Raw genomic sequence first — 17,876 nt, 5'->3', positions numbered from 1 at the left:
CTACACACACATTGTTGACGAAGTACATTTTCCACTCCGTTGGGCCTTCTGTGTGCCGTGAGGTGGTCGATGCAGTGGCCATCAATCGCCGTGCGTGGAGCCCCTGCTCTCCCATCGGGTCTGCTGTCAGGGTCTCCACCAGTAATACACACACACACACACACACACACACACACACACACAGAGTGAGAGTGACACACACACACGCACATGCACACGCACGCACACACACACATACACACACAAATCCACCACAAGTCCTCCATAATGTAGGCCTACTTACTACACAGTAAAAAATGGGGTGTTAATATTTCAGAGTAAAGTTATTTAAACCCAGATGGAGTATTTTCAACATTTTGGAGAGTAAAGTTGCTCTATCAGTGGAGTTAAAAGTAAGAGTAAAATTCTGCAGACATGCAGTGAAAAATTCAACTCTACAGAGTGATGAATAGGTTACCCGCCACTCTGCTGCTGTAGGCCAACTACCGAGGCTGAAGGACGACTGCGAAGGAGTAGCCAACTGATATTGTCAGGTAAGTAATGTTAACATTTCTGTGTTGTGAACAACAAACAGGTCTTTTTTCAAATGTACATAGGCTATTTTTTTTTGTTGTGTTAGTTGCAAGCAACCATCTCTATCGTTATGTCGACGATTTCCATATGGCGGTAACGGTAACTCCCCACCTTGTAAATTAGTGAGTTCGTTAACGTTATCAGCTGGCAAATTGGGCATTAGTTCAAATGTTCGACACATCAGTTCAGACCAAGGTTTTTCCCGCATTGAAGTAAGAAATAGGCCCACTGTCCGTTTTCTAGAGCTAAGCATAGGTAACGTTAATGTTAACTTAATCAGTTCGTTTGAAGCCGCTAACGTTACGTTGGCAGTCTGAAGATAGATTGTGCTTGTCATGGTGTAACGACAAGGGAATGTAGGCTAGCTTACTATAAGCAAGCTAGCATCCAGTAACGTTAACTCTTTTCTGTCTTTCTTTATGGTGGATGTTGTTAGTGTTGCAATATTTTCATCAATGAAGTTGGTAAGAATGGTAAATGCTTAAAACAGCGTTAGCTCAGTCGCTAACAACACAACCTTTATAAGATTTTAGCTTTTGTTCGCTAACGTTAACGTTAGTTTCCCAACACTATTCTATTCTAGCGTTTTCATGCTGGTAACTTTACTGTTAGCATACTATTGGTCTCATAGTTAATGTTAGTGTTATAAAACGATAACTTAGTTCACTGATTGCATGATGGGTTCGTTTAACGTGGCTTAACCATTTTAACTGTTACTGTTTACAGAAACCAGAGCGAATTGAAATAGCTAATGAATGAGCTAGCTAGCTCACTTCACCCAATTTGCTGCGGAGTATAAATTATTCAACCAGCACGACTTTGCCTTCTGTAACCTTTGTAGTTACAGTGTACTCTATTTTGCATAGAAAAACGAATAGGTAACTCTCTTAGTTGAACTAGCTTAAATTATGATTTTTGATATATATTTTTACCTCTATCAACAGGTGCACAATGCTTTTGCGTGTTCAGTTCAGGGGAGAGCAAAAATATGTGAAGCTGTCTGAACCAACATTTGATGCTTTCTTGAAAGAAGGTGAGTAGGCTACATTAGATTAAAGCAATATCTCACTCTATTGCAAGAGTACAGCATTAACCTATTATATTACGAGAACTAGTTAACTTTGTCTTTAAACATTTTTGTGAATACATGAGGCTAACTTAAATAATTGTTATTTGACCTTTGGTTCTTGCAAGAAGGAAAAACATGGGGATCACCATCATTTAATTATTTCCCTTTTTCTTTTTTTTTGAACCAGTTTGCCTAAAATTCAACATACCAGAGAGCAGACAGCCAGACATTAAGGTGTATGACCAGTCTGACACAGAAGTTGACTCAGGGGTTTTTGAAGAAGTATTGAAGCAATCACCTGGAACCTTTCGTATCATTCTAGGCGATGAAGGACTTGGTACTCATTCAGACAATTTCGAAATGTGTTTATTTAGTTTAAAGGCTGGAATGAGAACATTTATCGTCTTAAAAATAACAGCCTCATGTAATATATTTCTATGTTTTATACAAATTAACAGCTGCCTCTCAATCATCATGCTTAGTAACATCTGATGACACCGTCGTTCAGAATTTCTCTCTGTGTGACCCTAATGAAGAAGCAGCCGCTGGTGAACAAAGCCATCCTAAAAGGCCATGCCGAATAAACTATAAGGCAAAAACGGTAGGTAGTGGAAATTGCTGCTAAGTCCAGTCTGAATGTTGTATCATATCATGGGAAGTGTTTTTTAAATAACTATTTTCAGTGTTACATATGGTTTTAAAATGACTAAAATTGCATTTTATTCCACCTAAAGTTGATTGAAGAAATTCTAACATCAAAGCCTGGTGGTGAACTCATTATGCAAAAAACAAATCTTTGACAGATGCCACCAGAAGACAGATGATTAACATACTTGCTGCTGAGATGACAGAAACACATGGGTAAGCATTACATGTAGATGGGCTGAAAGAAACATTGTTATTATTTACAGTAACAGTAATGTAAATTGGGTTGTACAATATCAATTGAAAGATGTTATCTTTGAATTCATATGCTAGGACATCACCCCCCTAAAGTGTCGGAGTGACTTATGCCCAGGGGATAGTCGCCTTGTTTCCCTATCTGGAAGACCCATACTCACAACATGATATGTAAGTATAAGGGCCATTGCAACATTATGCACGTATTCACTCTCTGAACTGTTGTAGTACTCTTTTGTGTGTAATGTATTTATAATCACATAGGAGCATTACTACGATCCGAAGAGTGGTTCTGGATACCTTGCATGGCGATTAAAGACCTTACAAACAAAAACTGCAGAGGAAAGATGCGCTTCAGTCAGCAAATCTCCAAAAGGTATGTTTACTGATCAGTAACAATGATGTTGGTGATTTGTGGATTGTGCAGAAAGTCTTTGACATTGTATTTTGTCTTAAGTTGGTGGGCCAGGCCATGGTCGACAACCCTTCACCTTTGACAAAGTGCCATCTGATGAGGATGTGGAAGCAGCTATTAGTGTTTTGAGACACTCTGCTGATGAAGACACTGTCCATGAGATGATGAAAACGACCTTCATTTATCGGCAAGCAATGGTCAATGATGAAAACAAATCATCAGATGTCTTATTGGTCTTTCCACGATTTCTGGACACCAGGACTGGTACGACATCTCAGTTCGCTGCATCACTAATATATCCAATGCAGCATCAGTTATCACTCATCACTCATGTCTATGTGTGTTGCATTGCAGGTGGAACAAGATTTCAGACTTCTGTTTGGTGAGACCACAGCCAACAAATTCTTAGAGAGGTGGCCAACCACTTTCAAAGCAAAAGTAATAAAGGAGAGCCATGGACTTGTACCCACCACAGAACTCTTGGACTTGATGCACAATGCTGAGTCAGCTGCGCAAGTTGAGAATGGTAAGAATCAAACCTTTTTACTTCATATTGTTGATTATGTAGGTCTGCAGTACACATTTTGGTAATTGTGCAAGTTGATAATTGAATACTATTATGGCATAATGTTAATCAGATGTTTCTTTACTTATTTGTAGGCTGGGACAGTGACATGTCTGCCATCTTGCTGCTGCTACATCTGCTACCACCATCTGCACAAGGTCGAAAGAGTCTGGGAAAGATGTCTGCATCTCAAGCTATAGATCAGCTCATCAGATTTCAAAAGGTATGCTTGGCAGTTGTTAAAAATATATATTTCCTATCACTTCAATCTCATGCACAGTTTGAGGTGATCTGATTTATTGTTAGAGATTAGTTACTAAAACAATTCTGTTGAATTTATTTTGTTGTAGGTTGGAACCAGTGTGCAGCAGCATCTAGACAACATCACCCAAAGTACTCAGCCCTACCTTCTCGCCCAGGGATCCACACAGAGCAGCATTCACTCCTACTTCGTTGTGATTGACAAGCATGCGCTTCAATGCAAGGCAACAGGTTCAGTGGGAGCTTTTGACGAACTCTTTAAAGCCCATTATGTGTCTTTGGTATGTCGTACAGTTCTTCCTTGAGCAGCTTTTACACTTTTGTGCAAACAACTATCTATACCATTGATCTGGGGGAAACAAAGGAGACTCCAAGAGTTGTCAAGTTGCGTGCAAGAATTGTGCGTTAGTTGATGTTTCTTTGCAAGCACAAAAAAAAAATCGAAAGTGACCAAGGAAGTCCTTGTCTTTTCTTTGGTAAGCATTGTGTAGTATTTTATTTTTAAGTGTTATTATTTTTGTTTTTATAGACAAAGCAAGAGGGCAATGTGTTTGCAATGTGAATTCACATATTTACAATAAATGCTGGTGCTGTCATCTTGTGTTTTTGTTTTTCTCTTTTCATTAGATATTAGTTCATTATTGTAATTCAGTAACACCACATCATAAGATTTACATTAAAAATAACACTGTAGAGAAATTAAAAGTAAATATTATTACACTTTAAAGTGTGTTTTTTTTTAAGTAAATTTGTAGTTAAATTAACTCTATAAAGTGTAATCACATTACTCTTAACAGTGTAATTCGACTACAGTGTTAAATATTTTTACACAGGTCATTGTTGATTTTTACACAATATTGAGTAGAATTAACTCTGAAAATCTTACACTGGCTACAGAGTAAATTTTACACTAGTTTAGGGTGGGACCAAATGTTATCTGACACAGAGTTAAATTCAACTCTTAAAGAGTAAAATTAACACTTCTGTTTTTACTGTGTACCCCTTTCTTTCTCTTTCATCCACTGGGCCAAACTATAAGACAGTTCTGCTGCAAGCTCTCAACAAATGTATAAATGACTATACTAAATTATATACAATAGATATGGCATGGAATTATACTGTGTAAATTGAATGCATAAGCAAGTGTGCATATCTGTGTGTGTGTGTGTGTGTGTGTGTGTGTGTGTGTGTGTGTGTGTGTGTGTGTTTGTGTGTGTGTCTGGTGTGTGTGTGTGTGTGGTGTCTGTGAGTGTATATCCATGTAAATGTGTGTGTGTGTGTGTCTGTGTCTGTATGTGTACTTAATCCCCATCATATCTCATTTGCAACCCCTATTCCCATAAAACTTATACCCTTATTACATGCTTTACACCGCAAACGCACGCCAGTGTATGCATAGACTCTATAAGCATGCAAGCCCAGTTACTGTATGCTCCAACGTGGTCATACTCACAGCATCTAACTGCCCAGAGGACAGAGTGTGCCTGTGTGGTTATTATGTAAATACAGGGGTATCATGTTACTCTATGTAAAGTGAGACCGCATGTTTTCAGCATTAGGCATTAGAACTAAGCACCATAACATACACTGTCTCAAAGAGGAATTAAATGAAAAGAGATGTCAAAGCTATAAATAGCTGCATTGTAAAAACCATACAAGTCTGCATATGAGCTATACTGAAGTTGGAGGTGTCATGCTGAAACATGCAGAGACTACTGTATGTGCAGAAGACAGCGTGTGTGGATTTGGATGTGTGTTTGCTGCCAAAATGGAGCATCTGCCAGCTCAACCATCAATCTGAGAGGAATGACACATGTTCTGCAATTGCTTGTTTAATTTTGTGCAATAAATGAATCAGGTCAGCAAATAACCAGCCATTGCTACTGGGCAATCTGTGTAGCCTACACCACTCCAGATACTTGCCCTCTTTTTTTAGTTGGCCTCCACAGTAAAAGGTTCCTCTTTGCAGCTACTCTAAATTTCACTTTTGCCAAGTGAGTCTTGGCAAAAGTGAGTCTTATCAAATATGTGAAGAGTTTGGTTCCAAAACACTATATCCTCCATTTTAAATCTTGAATCTTGTTTTAACATTTTCTTCTACAAGTAATTTTAGTGGAACTGTAATTATGGGTTATTGTTACTATATTTATCTGAACTCAATCAAAATAACACAACTGCAATTTAATTGATATTACCTGAAATACACAATTAAATAACATGACTTATTAATGTTTTCAAAAATGGAGATATAGAGTTTTGAACCAAACTCTTCATTTATTCTTTGTTGAAAGATGCTAGAAAGCTGTCAGATAAACACCCTTAAAAACAACGCCCAATGAACCATTTCCCATTTATCCCTAAAATGCCTGCTAAAAACGCCTATATATCCTATGGCATTCTAGACTAAATAACCTTATTTCCTGAGGGTTTTCTGAAAAAATACTAAGAATTGTCAACGTCTACCAAAACCTTAATATCTAAGCCTCTGTACACCTAGAAACATGAAATAAAAAGCATGCTGCGCTACGCAGCAACCAGCGGGAGATTCAATGTTGGGCTATGCAGCAACCAGCGGGAGATAGAATGTTGCGTCGTGCAGCATCCAGCACGAATGGGTTAAAGATTCTTTAGCATTTTCTTTAGTTCTTAAGAGTTCTAGTCCTAATTCTTGTTCTAATCCCCCCTTGTTTTTGGTTAAGAGTGTGTACAGCCTACCATCTCTCGCCCACACTGCCCTGACCTTTGGGTGGCAACATGCGGGCAGTGGGGCAGACGGGCTATATTCGGTTTGTCATTGGCATTCTGGTCACAGGCTGAGCAATCCCATGGGGCCTCGTTAAAGTGGAGACAGTGAGTGGCACGAACCATTTCGTGCACAGACACACACACACACACACACACACACACACACACACACACACACACACCACACACACACACACACACACACACACACACACACACACACCACACACACACACACACACACACACACACACACACACACACCACTTGCAGACCACAGGCACGGGTAACTCAACGCCGCAGCTTGGGCTTCTGTTACCTGTTTCACTTTTTTGGCTGTGTGGTTTGCTTGGTCTGTCTTGTCATCCGCTCTCTCTCTCTCTCTCTCTTTCTCCTTCTCTGTCGTTCTTTTGGTTTCTTTTTCACTGACTCCTCTGTGTCTCTCTCCATTCTAATTCCTATACCTGTTTTTAGCCACTGATCAATCCCAGTCTTATTCCCTCCCTCTCCCTGGTGCCCCCTCCCTCTTTACCTCCGTCCTTTTCTGCTTTCTCTCTCTCCCTCCCTCTCTCTCTCCCTCCCTCTTTCTCTCTCCCTCCCCTAGACTCCCATGCCCCTCTCCCTCTCTACTCACTCTCACACTGGCTGAAGTGATGTGCGTGCTGCTTGGAGTCCTCTTCTCCCTCTCCTCCTCCTCCACCTCTTCCTCCTCTTGGGAGCGTCTGCTGGGCAGCGGCAGTGGCAGTGCTGGCTGGGGTGCGGGCACGGGGGCAGACGGGTAGACGGGCATTAGGCACGCAGATGGCGTGACACGACTGGTACTAACAGGTAGGCACTCTACTTCATTCACATCCTGACTTTTGCACTCTGACATGTGAACCTACACACCTACATCACTTACACAGACATGGATATGCTGATGCACACACACACACACACACACACACATGCACACAAAAATTAAGATGCATGAAAATATTTCTATAAAGAAAAAAATTAAATGAAATGATGGCAATGTTAAATTAATTAAATGCATAGTTGTGTATGATATGCACATGAGTCCATACTTTGTATGATATTCTGCAGAAGCTGGATGATACTCATTTTGAAGAGACATGTTATATCTATTGTATATGCAAGTAGTGTGCAAGTCAAGAACTGTTTGACAAGGATAACCATATTAACTATGGATAATTCATGGGTCTGTGCCCTGCAAGTTTAATTAGCAATAAAAGTCAATAAAGAGATAAAACTGTCCTAGAGAGGCTCTGAGTTCAGACAGCATCTCAGTTCTATACTTCAGATAAAACAATGCCCAACTCGTCCGCTTAGAACAACTATGCCCTATTTCCTGTTATATCCATCCCTTACCCAATAGCAATTCATATGTAAAAGTGTCAGTTCAAGTGATTTGCAGTCTAAGTAAACCAATTCTTGGAGCTGCCGAGACTCCCTTCTGGGTTATGTCATATTAATGTGTGTGTGTGTCTAGGACAGCAGGAAATTCTGTGGGGGTCATCTCACTGACTTGTGAAATCTGAAAGGTTACATGTCCTGGGATTTTGAAGTACAAACGACTCAAACGGTCCCTATTTAATTCTGGGCGTTTTTTTTAAGTTTAATTAAATTTCTAGGGAATAGTCTATTTTTTTTAAGAGACTTCAGAGACTTGTCTTCTGCGGTGGACACCCATGGATAGGACAATAAGGAAATTGCTACTCCCTGCTAAGGAGGAAACCCTGACTTGAACCCAGCTCACATGGGGGGCCCCTTCTCCTCTCCACCCTGCTGATTTAGACATCCCAGACTCAGCTGACAAAATATGAGGACGAGTCCACGCACTTCAGAAGAACACTGTACATTACATGAACCGCTAGCAGCAACCTCCAAACTAATCAATAGTGTTTGCGACAGTATAACTGACAAGGTGCTGAATGGTTGGATTCGAAACTAGTACCCTGTGTGCACTGGGAAATGCTGAAGCCACCCATCCTTATCTTCTTTTCCTGGAATTGCACACCGATGCAGACGCCGTCACTGAATCCTCGTCCTTGAGCCCGTTGCTGTTGTTTCAGGTACCTCATCAGGGCATGAATTATTAAGGAGCCACTGGAGCGCAGAGACTATAGAAAACAGAGAGAAAGAGAGAGAGAGGGATAATGAAAGAGAGAGAGAAAGAGAGAGAGAGGAAGGAACGGAGAATGAGTGAGAAAATGATCTTAGCTGCGCGTAAGGTCAATCCATTCACACCATTCAAGAGCTGTTTAACCTGGGTTATTACAATCCTGGAAGGCTAGCATACACGTCGCGCTAGACAGCACTAGACAGCTAGACAGCTCTGCACACTGCATACACACACACACACACACACACACACACAACAAACACACACACACACACACACAGCAGCGCTACTTTTCCACTGGGGCCTCTTCTGTGTTTCAAGCCGTGAAATGACAAATTTAACTGTCCGCAGAGAGGACAAACACACATTAGTGCATTGGACCGAGTCTCGCGGACTTGATATCAAATGCTGTGATTAAAACTGTTGACAGGGGGAGAAATTTCACTGGGTTGCAGTTCTCATTGCTGTCATTATTGTTGTTTTAAGAGCAATCCATGCATCATTACGTAGTGTTGAGTTTCTCTCATTCTCAAGATAACGCATGGTGCCCCTTGGGATCCAAGCACAACTCTCATCATTTAAAAGGGTGTGAGGGAGCTTGCGTGATCATACTTGCTCTTCTCTCAACACTTCTTCCCAACCTCAACCCGATAATGGCTGGTGGCAAGGATACACATAGGATGGGTGGGGGATGCATCCGCAATGCATCCCATCATCCCATGCAATATCTCCAGGGTACATCATTACTGTTGGGGCCCCCCGATCCTTTGGGGACGGGGGACGGGAAGGGGGGTGAGGCCTCTCACAATTTTCCAAGCTCCCCCAGCTTGCCTTTATCCCACGCTTTTACCCCAGAGCCCATGATGATGAATGAGTTTCATATGGCAGTAGGTACGAGGCAGTATCTCTCCTCTCCTGGATCGATCTCTTGATTGTCCTCCTCTGGATCAATAAGAGAAATAACCCTTTTTTTCTCGTCCTGCTGGAGGCGACTACGTGGTTATGGTGATTATCACGTTTTCTCGTCCTCGTTTTCTATTTAGGCAAATTAGAAACAGGGACATGAATTGAGGAAATGAAATTAAAGAGTTAAGTATAAGTCAATGGAAAGATCTAAGATAATCCGGTGGTATTAACCAGAAGACTGCTTCAGTTGAGAACCTATTAATTTCCTCGACCAGCAACAGAGCTGTTTGGTTGCTCCATAACGACAATCCCAGTGTGGGAAACACTCACAGACACATATGCCATTCTGCAGCCCTTACATAAGCGTGTCAAAAGCTGCGGCATTCTCAGGGATCAGAGATCACACCACAGGCAAGCCAAACAAGCCAACAGCAAGCAAGGAAGCATGTCCCATCCCCCTATACCACCCCTTACTGGGGTGACTTTGAGGAATTATCTGTTCTTTCCAAGCTGGGGCCGAAGAAGAAGAAACTGAGGAGTGTAAAAAAAACAGACATGGCTGAATTTATGCACTTATAAAGCCTCATAGAACACGAATGCCTAAGCAAACTGTCCAGTAGGTTTGGCAAGTGATGACAAATGGGTGCTTTCGCCGACACTGCGCCAGGTCGGCTGTGAAGGAGCGAGTAATAAATGTCTTGTTACCTCATGCATCATGGTGAGATTATCCGGAGCTGAGCCGGTAGGGAACATGGGGAATTAGTGTCGAGGGAGGGTATTGCCACTCTGCAGGTCTGACCCTGACAGGAGTAATAGTAGCCCTTGTGCGTCTGTACACAAAGCTCTCAGGTCTCATACTTCCTGCCATATCAAATACCCAACTTTTGGCGCGCAGGACAAATGGCCCAGCGCTAGCCCAGCAGTCTGTCCTAGCCTTGACTACTGCCATGCGTCGAGTGTTGATTTGTAGTGAAGGGTCGCAGGGAGACGTTTACAACAAGATGAGGCAACGCACAAGACCATCTCCTCCTTTGGTTACAAGCAAAATTGAAAATGCAAGCAAAAAGTGCTGACAACCTATTTACATTTCAGCCTGAAAAGGGAGGAAAAATATACTGTGGTACTAATTTAATTGCATCAGTCTACAGGTTTGTGGGAATGAGACAGGCGAAGGCTCTGCAATGCAATTCTCATTATTTAAAGCAGATGGCAAAGTAATCGGCTAAGCAGTAAATACACTCCTTCTGAGCGTTTAATCATATGCCCCCCCTTCTAATATTACGCTGCGGTAATTATGAGGTGACGGTACAGCAGTCACGGCTGTTATGATCAATCGTTGCACCATGAGTGAATCTGCAGAGCTAAGCAAGAACAGCTCACCACACAATCACCGTCCACTCTCCGATACCCGTAAATCAAACAGAGATATATGAGGCACGGATCATGAATGGATTGTCTTTGCAGATGCTGTAGTTCAGACAGTGCACCTCCTTTTCACAGCGGTTCTCATACACTCTCCATCTCCTTTCAGAACAACTATATGTGATGCGATCTGGGAAAACACTTCACATGGTGCAATTTTACCAACTTACGATTCTGATACCATCCTAACATCCAAGATTTGGGGAGGATGGTATCCTGGATTTTTCTAAGAGACAGTGTCCAGAATATTGCTAGGATGGAATCAGAATCTTGAGCTGGTGAAATTTCACCAGACAGGGTTAAAACAGAGCAAAAATCAAGGATTTTTGAGTGCACCTTCTGAAGGGTTTTCCTGGATCGGATCACATATTGTCATCTAAATATGGCTCTTTGACTTAAAAGGAATTAAAGCAAGACAGTATTATTTTACATCAATATGATGAATTGACTCGTTTTAACAATACAGACTATACAGTAATATGCAGAATGTCTGTTATTACCAGGGGGCACTTGAAGCATCTGATATTGCTCCATGCAACTTTTAATTTCTTTTAATTGTTTTTTGACAAATCCCCTTTACTGTAACGTTGTAAATTGACAACAAGGGGTATTACTAGATGTACCGCATAGCGGTACAAGATCTTATCTTATCGAGAGTGTGTGTGAGACAGTCCTGCCTTGTAGCTCCTCTCCTCATCATCCTCTACCAGGAACCCTTCACTCAACACCACCATTTACAAGCCAGTGGGTGTACAGTCACGAAATCACTGAAATTCCTCAAAACTTGGCATACCCAGAGGATGTCAGGTTTATCATACAAATTATTTTTTGTCTATAAAAGTCTAGTTTGGCTACATGTCCACCAAGTTTCATGTGTCCCGGTGTTTCAGTGTCCCAGGAATCGTTGAGAAAAAATTCAGAAAGTTGATGACGGGGAATAGAATTAATAAAAAAAAAATGACAAACCCTATACGACCATAATAACCAATTCTTACAGCATGTTGCTTTAAGGAGAGGAACATCATTTCTTGTGTGTATATACCGGTAACACTTTTGGAAGATTTTTGAGATTTTTGGAAAATTTCTATCAAGTCATTAACAACAATGCAACAGCTTGTAGAGTAAATATTTGTTTCACTGTCTGGGTCATTGCCTTTTTAGTCAAGTCCCTTCAAAGCAAACACACATCCTTAATGGCTTAACCACTGTAAGTATGGGCGTGTTAGTGTATGTTTGTGTGAGCGTGTGTGTACATGTGTGTGAGTGTGTGTGTGTGTCTCTCTCTCTCTGTGTGTGTGTGTGTGTGTGTGTGTGTGTGTGTGTGTGTGTGTGTGTGTGCGCACGTATGTGTGTCTGTGTGTGTGCTGTTGGAAAGGGTGAATCAAGGTGAAAGACTGAGATGGAGGGGAGGAAGGAACCTCATGGGTAATTCACTGAAGAGTGTGTGTGTGTGGTGTTGGAAGAGTGTGTGTGTGTGTGTGTGTGTGTGTGTGGTGTTGGAAGAGTGTGTGTGTGTGTGTGTGTGTGTGGTGTTGGAAGGTTGAATCCAGGTGAAAGATTGAGATGGAAGATGGAAAGGGAGGGGAGGAAGGAACCTGGTAGATGGACACCACTGACAGAAAATAACTATATGAGTCGCTTCCTGTTTCTCTCTCTCTCTCTCCGTCCATCTGGCGACGTCGTCAGCTTGACACTAATCGACTGCTGCCGCTCACAGCTCACCACACTCACTCACTCACTCACTCACTCACCTCCATTAGTGCGAATGCATGCTCTTCTCCCAATATGGTTCCATCCTGAAGCCATTTAACCTCACTCTTGCCTTCCCCCTTCACAAAGCTCGCGTGGCGACAAGCCCTTTCGCACTGACCCGGCACCATCTGTGACACTTTATTGACAAAGACTCACCTTATTAGTGCAGGCGGGTTACCTGCATGCATGCACCTGGCGTGTTTAGAACAGGTGGCCCTTTATATGCGATGGGGATGGCTGCCGTGAGGAGTGTTTGGGCTGAAGTCAAGGTGCCCAGAAATATTGGGAATGATATATGGGACATATCGTAATGATGTTATATGGATGAACTACGAAGAGATGCTATTTCATTATGACAGATTTGGAATAAAAACAAAAATGTTTCAAATTTACTTTTGCATGATTCTCAATTGTTTGTATATGAATGTTTCAACATTCATGAAGTCCATGGTTGAGTGGGTTTTAAGAAAGGTGTACTGTTTCTCCGAGACTTGGCATATTTGAGAGTTTAGTTACTTTAGAAGTCTCTGGCTGGGTCAGACGATGCCAAATGAAAGTCAGTGTGTTGGCAAGTATCCTGATCGAAGTAGCTTGAAAACCCACTGTAGTTTATCCAGTGGTAACCTACTTCCACAGACAGCCAATGGTCTTGCCAAGTTGTCAGCACACTAGTTCAGTTCCAAATTTTGACAGAATAAACAATGACTCCCTTCAACAAATGCTTACTGTTTCCCCTAAAAAACTGACTTGTGCAATCTTGTACATGGAATCTCAAGCTGAAACGTTGCTTCGCCTGCTGCAGGAGACACTCAAAGGTCATGATCCACCGACCCAATGTGACTGTGCCGACCCACGCCAGGGGGGGCCAGAACCAGGAAGAGTGGCAGAGGTCCGAGTGCGTTCTGGGCTACATCCCTGTCGTCTACTACAGCGTCCTCTTGTGTGTGGGAGTACCAGGTGGGAGAAAAGCGTAAACAAAATGCTTTGGTGTTGCATGTTGCTAGTTTGAGTGTGTTGTAGCAGTAGTTGTAATCAAATTGCAGTATTACATGTATGTCATTATTAATAAGATGAATAGAGATTACTATTTACTGGATCTAGTAGTGCATTAGTATGATTCTCAGAGTATATTATCAGACATTTTTTAGGTATAAACGTGAAGTAGGGACAAAAATGAGGAGAATCTGTGCAGTAATTAACCTAGCATGCTAATATGGCAATGGCTAGGTAGCTAAACAATGTAAATTGTCACATCATAGTAAACCGCTTTTTTTCCGCCACTAACTAGGCTCAATATTTCATTACAAGTGTCACATGGACAGGATCCCTAATATGGAGAAACCCCTGGGTCTGCTGACCTCAGTAGATGTAAATAAACTGTATAAAACAAGTGTTTGTAGCTTACAGTCAGTGACCTACCGATATATATACCTTTGTCTTCCTCTGGTCTCTGGCATTGATTCCCATAGTCCATAGCAGTCGATTGTTGCATGGGAACTGTATTACCAGACAGAAGGCACTGAATAAACTGGAGCGTACCTATGTTCCCCGGGTCTTATGTTCCCCGGGTCCCATGTTCCCCGATTTGTATGGGACCGGAGAACATAGGACCCTTTTTTAAAACCCTAACCCTAACCCAGAGCAGGGAACATAGGACCCGGGGAACATAGGACCTGGGGAACATAGGGATGACCCCGAATCAACTGGTAGGGACTTCTTACTATGCTATAGGTCAGAGACCCTGAAGAAGATGGAGGTAACTTAAATTGGTGCACTAAACTCTTACTCTAACTTACCATATTTTTTCAGAAGTAGGCCTAAAGCAAACACATCTTTTTTTGTTTGAAGGTTAAAATAAGTTGTTTACTCAAGTCCAAAGAAGACACTTGTCTGTGTGGTCTAACATTGACTCAATTAGCGCAGCTGCTAGTTGTGTTCAACAGTGTTACTAACCGTACTCCACTCTCCATCAACATATAAAGCCTGCCCCATACAGAATAAGCTGGTGTTGATTAGTTCCTGGGTTTTCGTTGATTTGAAAGATCGCTGTGAATTGAAGGAAGGCCAGGCAGAGCGGAGCAAAATTATGAAGTGTATTGGGAGGACTGTGAACAAATTTAATTTACATGTGCTCACAGTCCTCCCAAGACACTTCATAAGCACTTAACTCAAAACCATTTTCATGAACATTTAGACACGGATCAGAAATGATCAGTAGCCTACCTTGGGCATAGGTGGACATACACCAGATTTTCCCTTTTAGCACAACAGAAATTGATCAGTGGGGAATTCATGGCCAGTCAGGAAGCCCTGATAATAATAACTTTGTTAATGCGTAAGGTCAGCATGACTTGACTTTGTTTGGCTCTGTGTAAAAATCAATTGGCCATTAAGGGTGGTCTTAAATCTGTTTCGTGCAAGATCTTTGTGGGAAAACTGCAGTGAATATAATTGTACACAGGGAATCGACATGCAAATGGTTAATTATCTGACCAAACATTGGCCTTGGGAGTAATAGCAACACAAATCACTTCAGTCCTTCTACTCTGAGCACTCCCCCCCCCATCCCCGCCCTTGCCCCCTAAACACACACACACACACACACACACACACACACACACACACTTACCCAATCCTCCTATTCACCCTAGCCACAGATGTCCCCAACCCAAAGCAGGGTAGCATACAGTAAACAGGACGCGTCCAGTTCATGGACACTGCCTGAGTCATTCCGTGTGATGGGTCTCTCATGTGACCGATGTTCCCTGTCCATCCCACGCCATGCGTCCCAGTGACTAGCAAACTCACTCAGGCTATGCCAGTGAATAAAAAATAGACCAAGGTCGAAGTGATTATGGAAATCAACAGCCTAACCACATCATTACACAACCAGTTTGCCTTTTGATGCCTTTTTCTTAAGCTGTGCATTGGGAATAGCAATGCCTTAGATTGAGTATTGATCCTGGGGACTTAACAGTCTTCATAGAGGTGGTGTAGTGTGTTGAGGTGGTGGATTGACCTGGTGTCAGTGTGCACCTCATCTGTGACCTCCATTTGACCTTCATTTGATCTTCTCAGGATAAATCAAAGTAATTGCCTCCTCCTCCAAGGGATGAGGAAGAGGAGGAGGAGACTTTGGCCAAGTCCACAGAAGCTTTAGTTTAAATTTACTGTAGGATTTTATCTCGCTGAGCTAACCACAGGGGACAGCTAGCCAGAAGATGGTTTGCTGGTGTTTTTTGCATAACATCTCTGTGTGAGCCCTCCCCCCACGTCACTTCTCAACCACTGTGTTTATGTCTGACTCTGTCTCCGAACGTACTGTATGTTTGCCAGAGTGTCTGTGTGTACATGTCCGCACTATTTCTTTCTATGTAATCCCTCTTCCTGTCATGCATGCTTTTATATGGTACATTCACATTAATCTTATATGTTTAGTATTATGAGTTATGGCTTTTTTTTTCTTCTTAGTAAACATCAACTCTCTTTTTCTCATAACCCTATCCCTGTAAAATGCCTTCATTCTGTTGTACTGGTTTAATTTCCTGTTGTCCCTCTCCTTTTTTGTCTCTCTCTCTCTCACTCTCTCTCATCCTCTCCTTCTCTCATCCTTTTCTGTCCCTCTCATCCTCTATCTCTCTCTCTCTCTCTCTCTCTCACTCTCTCTCATCCTCTCTTTCTCTCATCCTTTTCTGTCCCTCTCATCCTCTATCTCTCTCTCTCTCTCTCTCTCACTCTCTCTCATCCTCTCTTTCTCTCATCCTTTTCTGTCCCTCTCATCCTCTATCTCTCTCTCTCTCTCTCTCTCTCTCTCTCTCTCTCTCTCTCTCTCTTCCTTCTCTCTGTTTCTGGCCATCCGGTTTCCTCTGCGCTTTCCTCTCCAGTGAACATCCTGACTCTGGTGGCTTTGTCGCGGCTGGCCTCGCGCACCAAGAAGGCGCTCTACGTGTACCTTCTGGCGCTGACCAGTTCGGACATCCTCTCACAGCTCTTCATCATCTTCGTGGGCTTTCTGCTGGAGACGGCCGTCTTCCACCGCGACATGCCCGACCTCCTGCTCCACTCGGTCAGCATACTGGAGTTCGCCGCCAATCACGCATCCATCTGGGCTACCGTTCCGCTGACCGTTGACCGCTACGTGGCGCTCTGCCACCCGCTGCTCCACCGCCAGATCAGCTACCCGAAGCGCGCGCGCCGCATCATCGGCGCAGTAATGGCTCTGGCGCTGGCGTCCGGCGTGCCGTTCTTCTGGTGGTCGGACATGTGGCGGGTGAGCCACCCGCCCACACAGCTGGACCGCGCGCTCATCTGGACGCATGTCACCATCATCTACTTCCTGCCGTGCAGCATCTTCCTGGTGCTCAACTCCCTCATCATCCACCGCCTGCGGCGGCGGCAGCAGCTGTGCCACGAGGAGAACGGGGATGTGTCATCGGCCGCCGCTGCGATGCCTCCGCACCACCGCCGGCGACTAGGCAAGACCACGGCCATGCTGCTGGCCGTCACATCGGTCTTCGCGGTGCTGTGGGCGCCTCGCACCGGCGTGGTCATCTACCACCTCTACGTGTCCTCGGTGCACCGCGACTGGCGCGTCCACTTGGCCTACGACCTGGCGAACATGCTGGCCATGCTCAACACGGCGGTCAACTTCTTCCTCTACTGCTTCGTCAGCAAGCCCTTCCGCGCCGCCGTGCGCGATGTTCTGCTACTCCGGCACGGCGGGCCTGTCGCCGCCCGGTACGCCCTCCGCCACCAGCAGGCGCCCGTCAACGCCTCCACCTCCTCGCTCTCAAGCGCCAACAAACGCTCGCAGCGCAACTGCACCCCCTATGTGCCGCGAGCGGACACCCAGGTCATGTGACTCACTAGGGACCAATCCAGATCGAGACGGACAAAAGAAAAAGCCACAGTACAGTCCGCTGCCATTTGCTAGTTGCCAATTAATTAAACATATTTTGACGGGTTATCATAGAACTTTGTGATACCAAACACCAGACTCCTCACTTCAAACACTCCTTCATAACCAACGTAACCGTGTCAAGTACAGCTGAATGAGTCATCATGACTCTAGTGACCTGACAGTGTTTTACCCATTCAGTCATTTTAATGAGACCATTGTCAATGACAGTTACTGTCAATGATA

General features: G+C 43.3%; 1 protein-coding gene and 2 long non-coding RNA genes across 7 annotated transcripts; all 3 read left to right on the top strand.

Annotated features, from left to right (window-relative positions):
- The first annotated feature begins 289 nt into the window (after window positions 1-289).
- LOC143137758 (uncharacterized) lies at window positions 290-3,217 on the top strand. Of its 5 annotated transcripts, XR_012990085.1 has the most exons (8): window positions 290-533; window positions 1,518-1,606; window positions 1,830-1,979; window positions 2,101-2,243; window positions 2,377-2,503; window positions 2,621-2,713; window positions 2,807-2,918; window positions 3,000-3,217. It is a non-coding gene; the product is annotated as an uncharacterized LOC143137758 (long non-coding RNA). The 5 variants fall into 5 exon arrangements; XR_012990087.1 differs by lacking the exon at window positions 290-533 and having other exon boundaries at window positions 980-1,606; window positions 2,125-2,243; XR_012990086.1 differs by lacking the exon at window positions 290-533 and having other exon boundaries at window positions 980-1,606; window positions 2,446-2,503.
- A 10-nt stretch (window positions 3,218-3,227) lies between these two features.
- Window positions 3,228-4,379, top strand: LOC143137760 (uncharacterized). Its single transcript, XR_012990089.1, has 3 exons — window positions 3,228-3,483; window positions 3,618-3,745; window positions 3,873-4,379. It is a non-coding gene; the product is annotated as an uncharacterized LOC143137760 (long non-coding RNA).
- A 2,810-nt stretch (window positions 4,380-7,189) lies between these two features.
- On the top strand, window positions 7,190-17,796 carry gpr142 (G protein-coupled receptor 142). Its single transcript, XM_076298064.1, has 3 exons — window positions 7,190-7,356; window positions 13,536-13,690; window positions 16,618-17,796. The coding sequence occupies exons 2-3, from the start codon at window positions 13,552-13,554 to the stop codon at window positions 17,592-17,594; spliced, it is 1,116 nt and encodes a 371-aa protein (XP_076154179.1). The 5' UTR covers window positions 7,190-7,356; window positions 13,536-13,551; the 3' UTR covers window positions 17,595-17,796.
- Window positions 17,797-17,876: the final 80 nt, after the last annotated feature.

Source organism: Alosa pseudoharengus, unplaced genomic scaffold (assembly GCF_046254945.1).
Source record: "Alosa pseudoharengus isolate Yale_2024_CS ecotype anadromous, Long Island Sound unplaced genomic scaffold, YU_APseudo_1.1 YU_APseudo_1.1_scf_21, whole genome shotgun sequence".
Lineage (NCBI taxonomy): Eukaryota > Metazoa > Chordata > Actinopteri > Clupeiformes > Clupeidae > Alosa > Alosa pseudoharengus.
The sequence above is the reverse complement of the archived record's forward strand: the minus strand, read 5'-3'. Positions and strand labels throughout refer to the sequence as shown.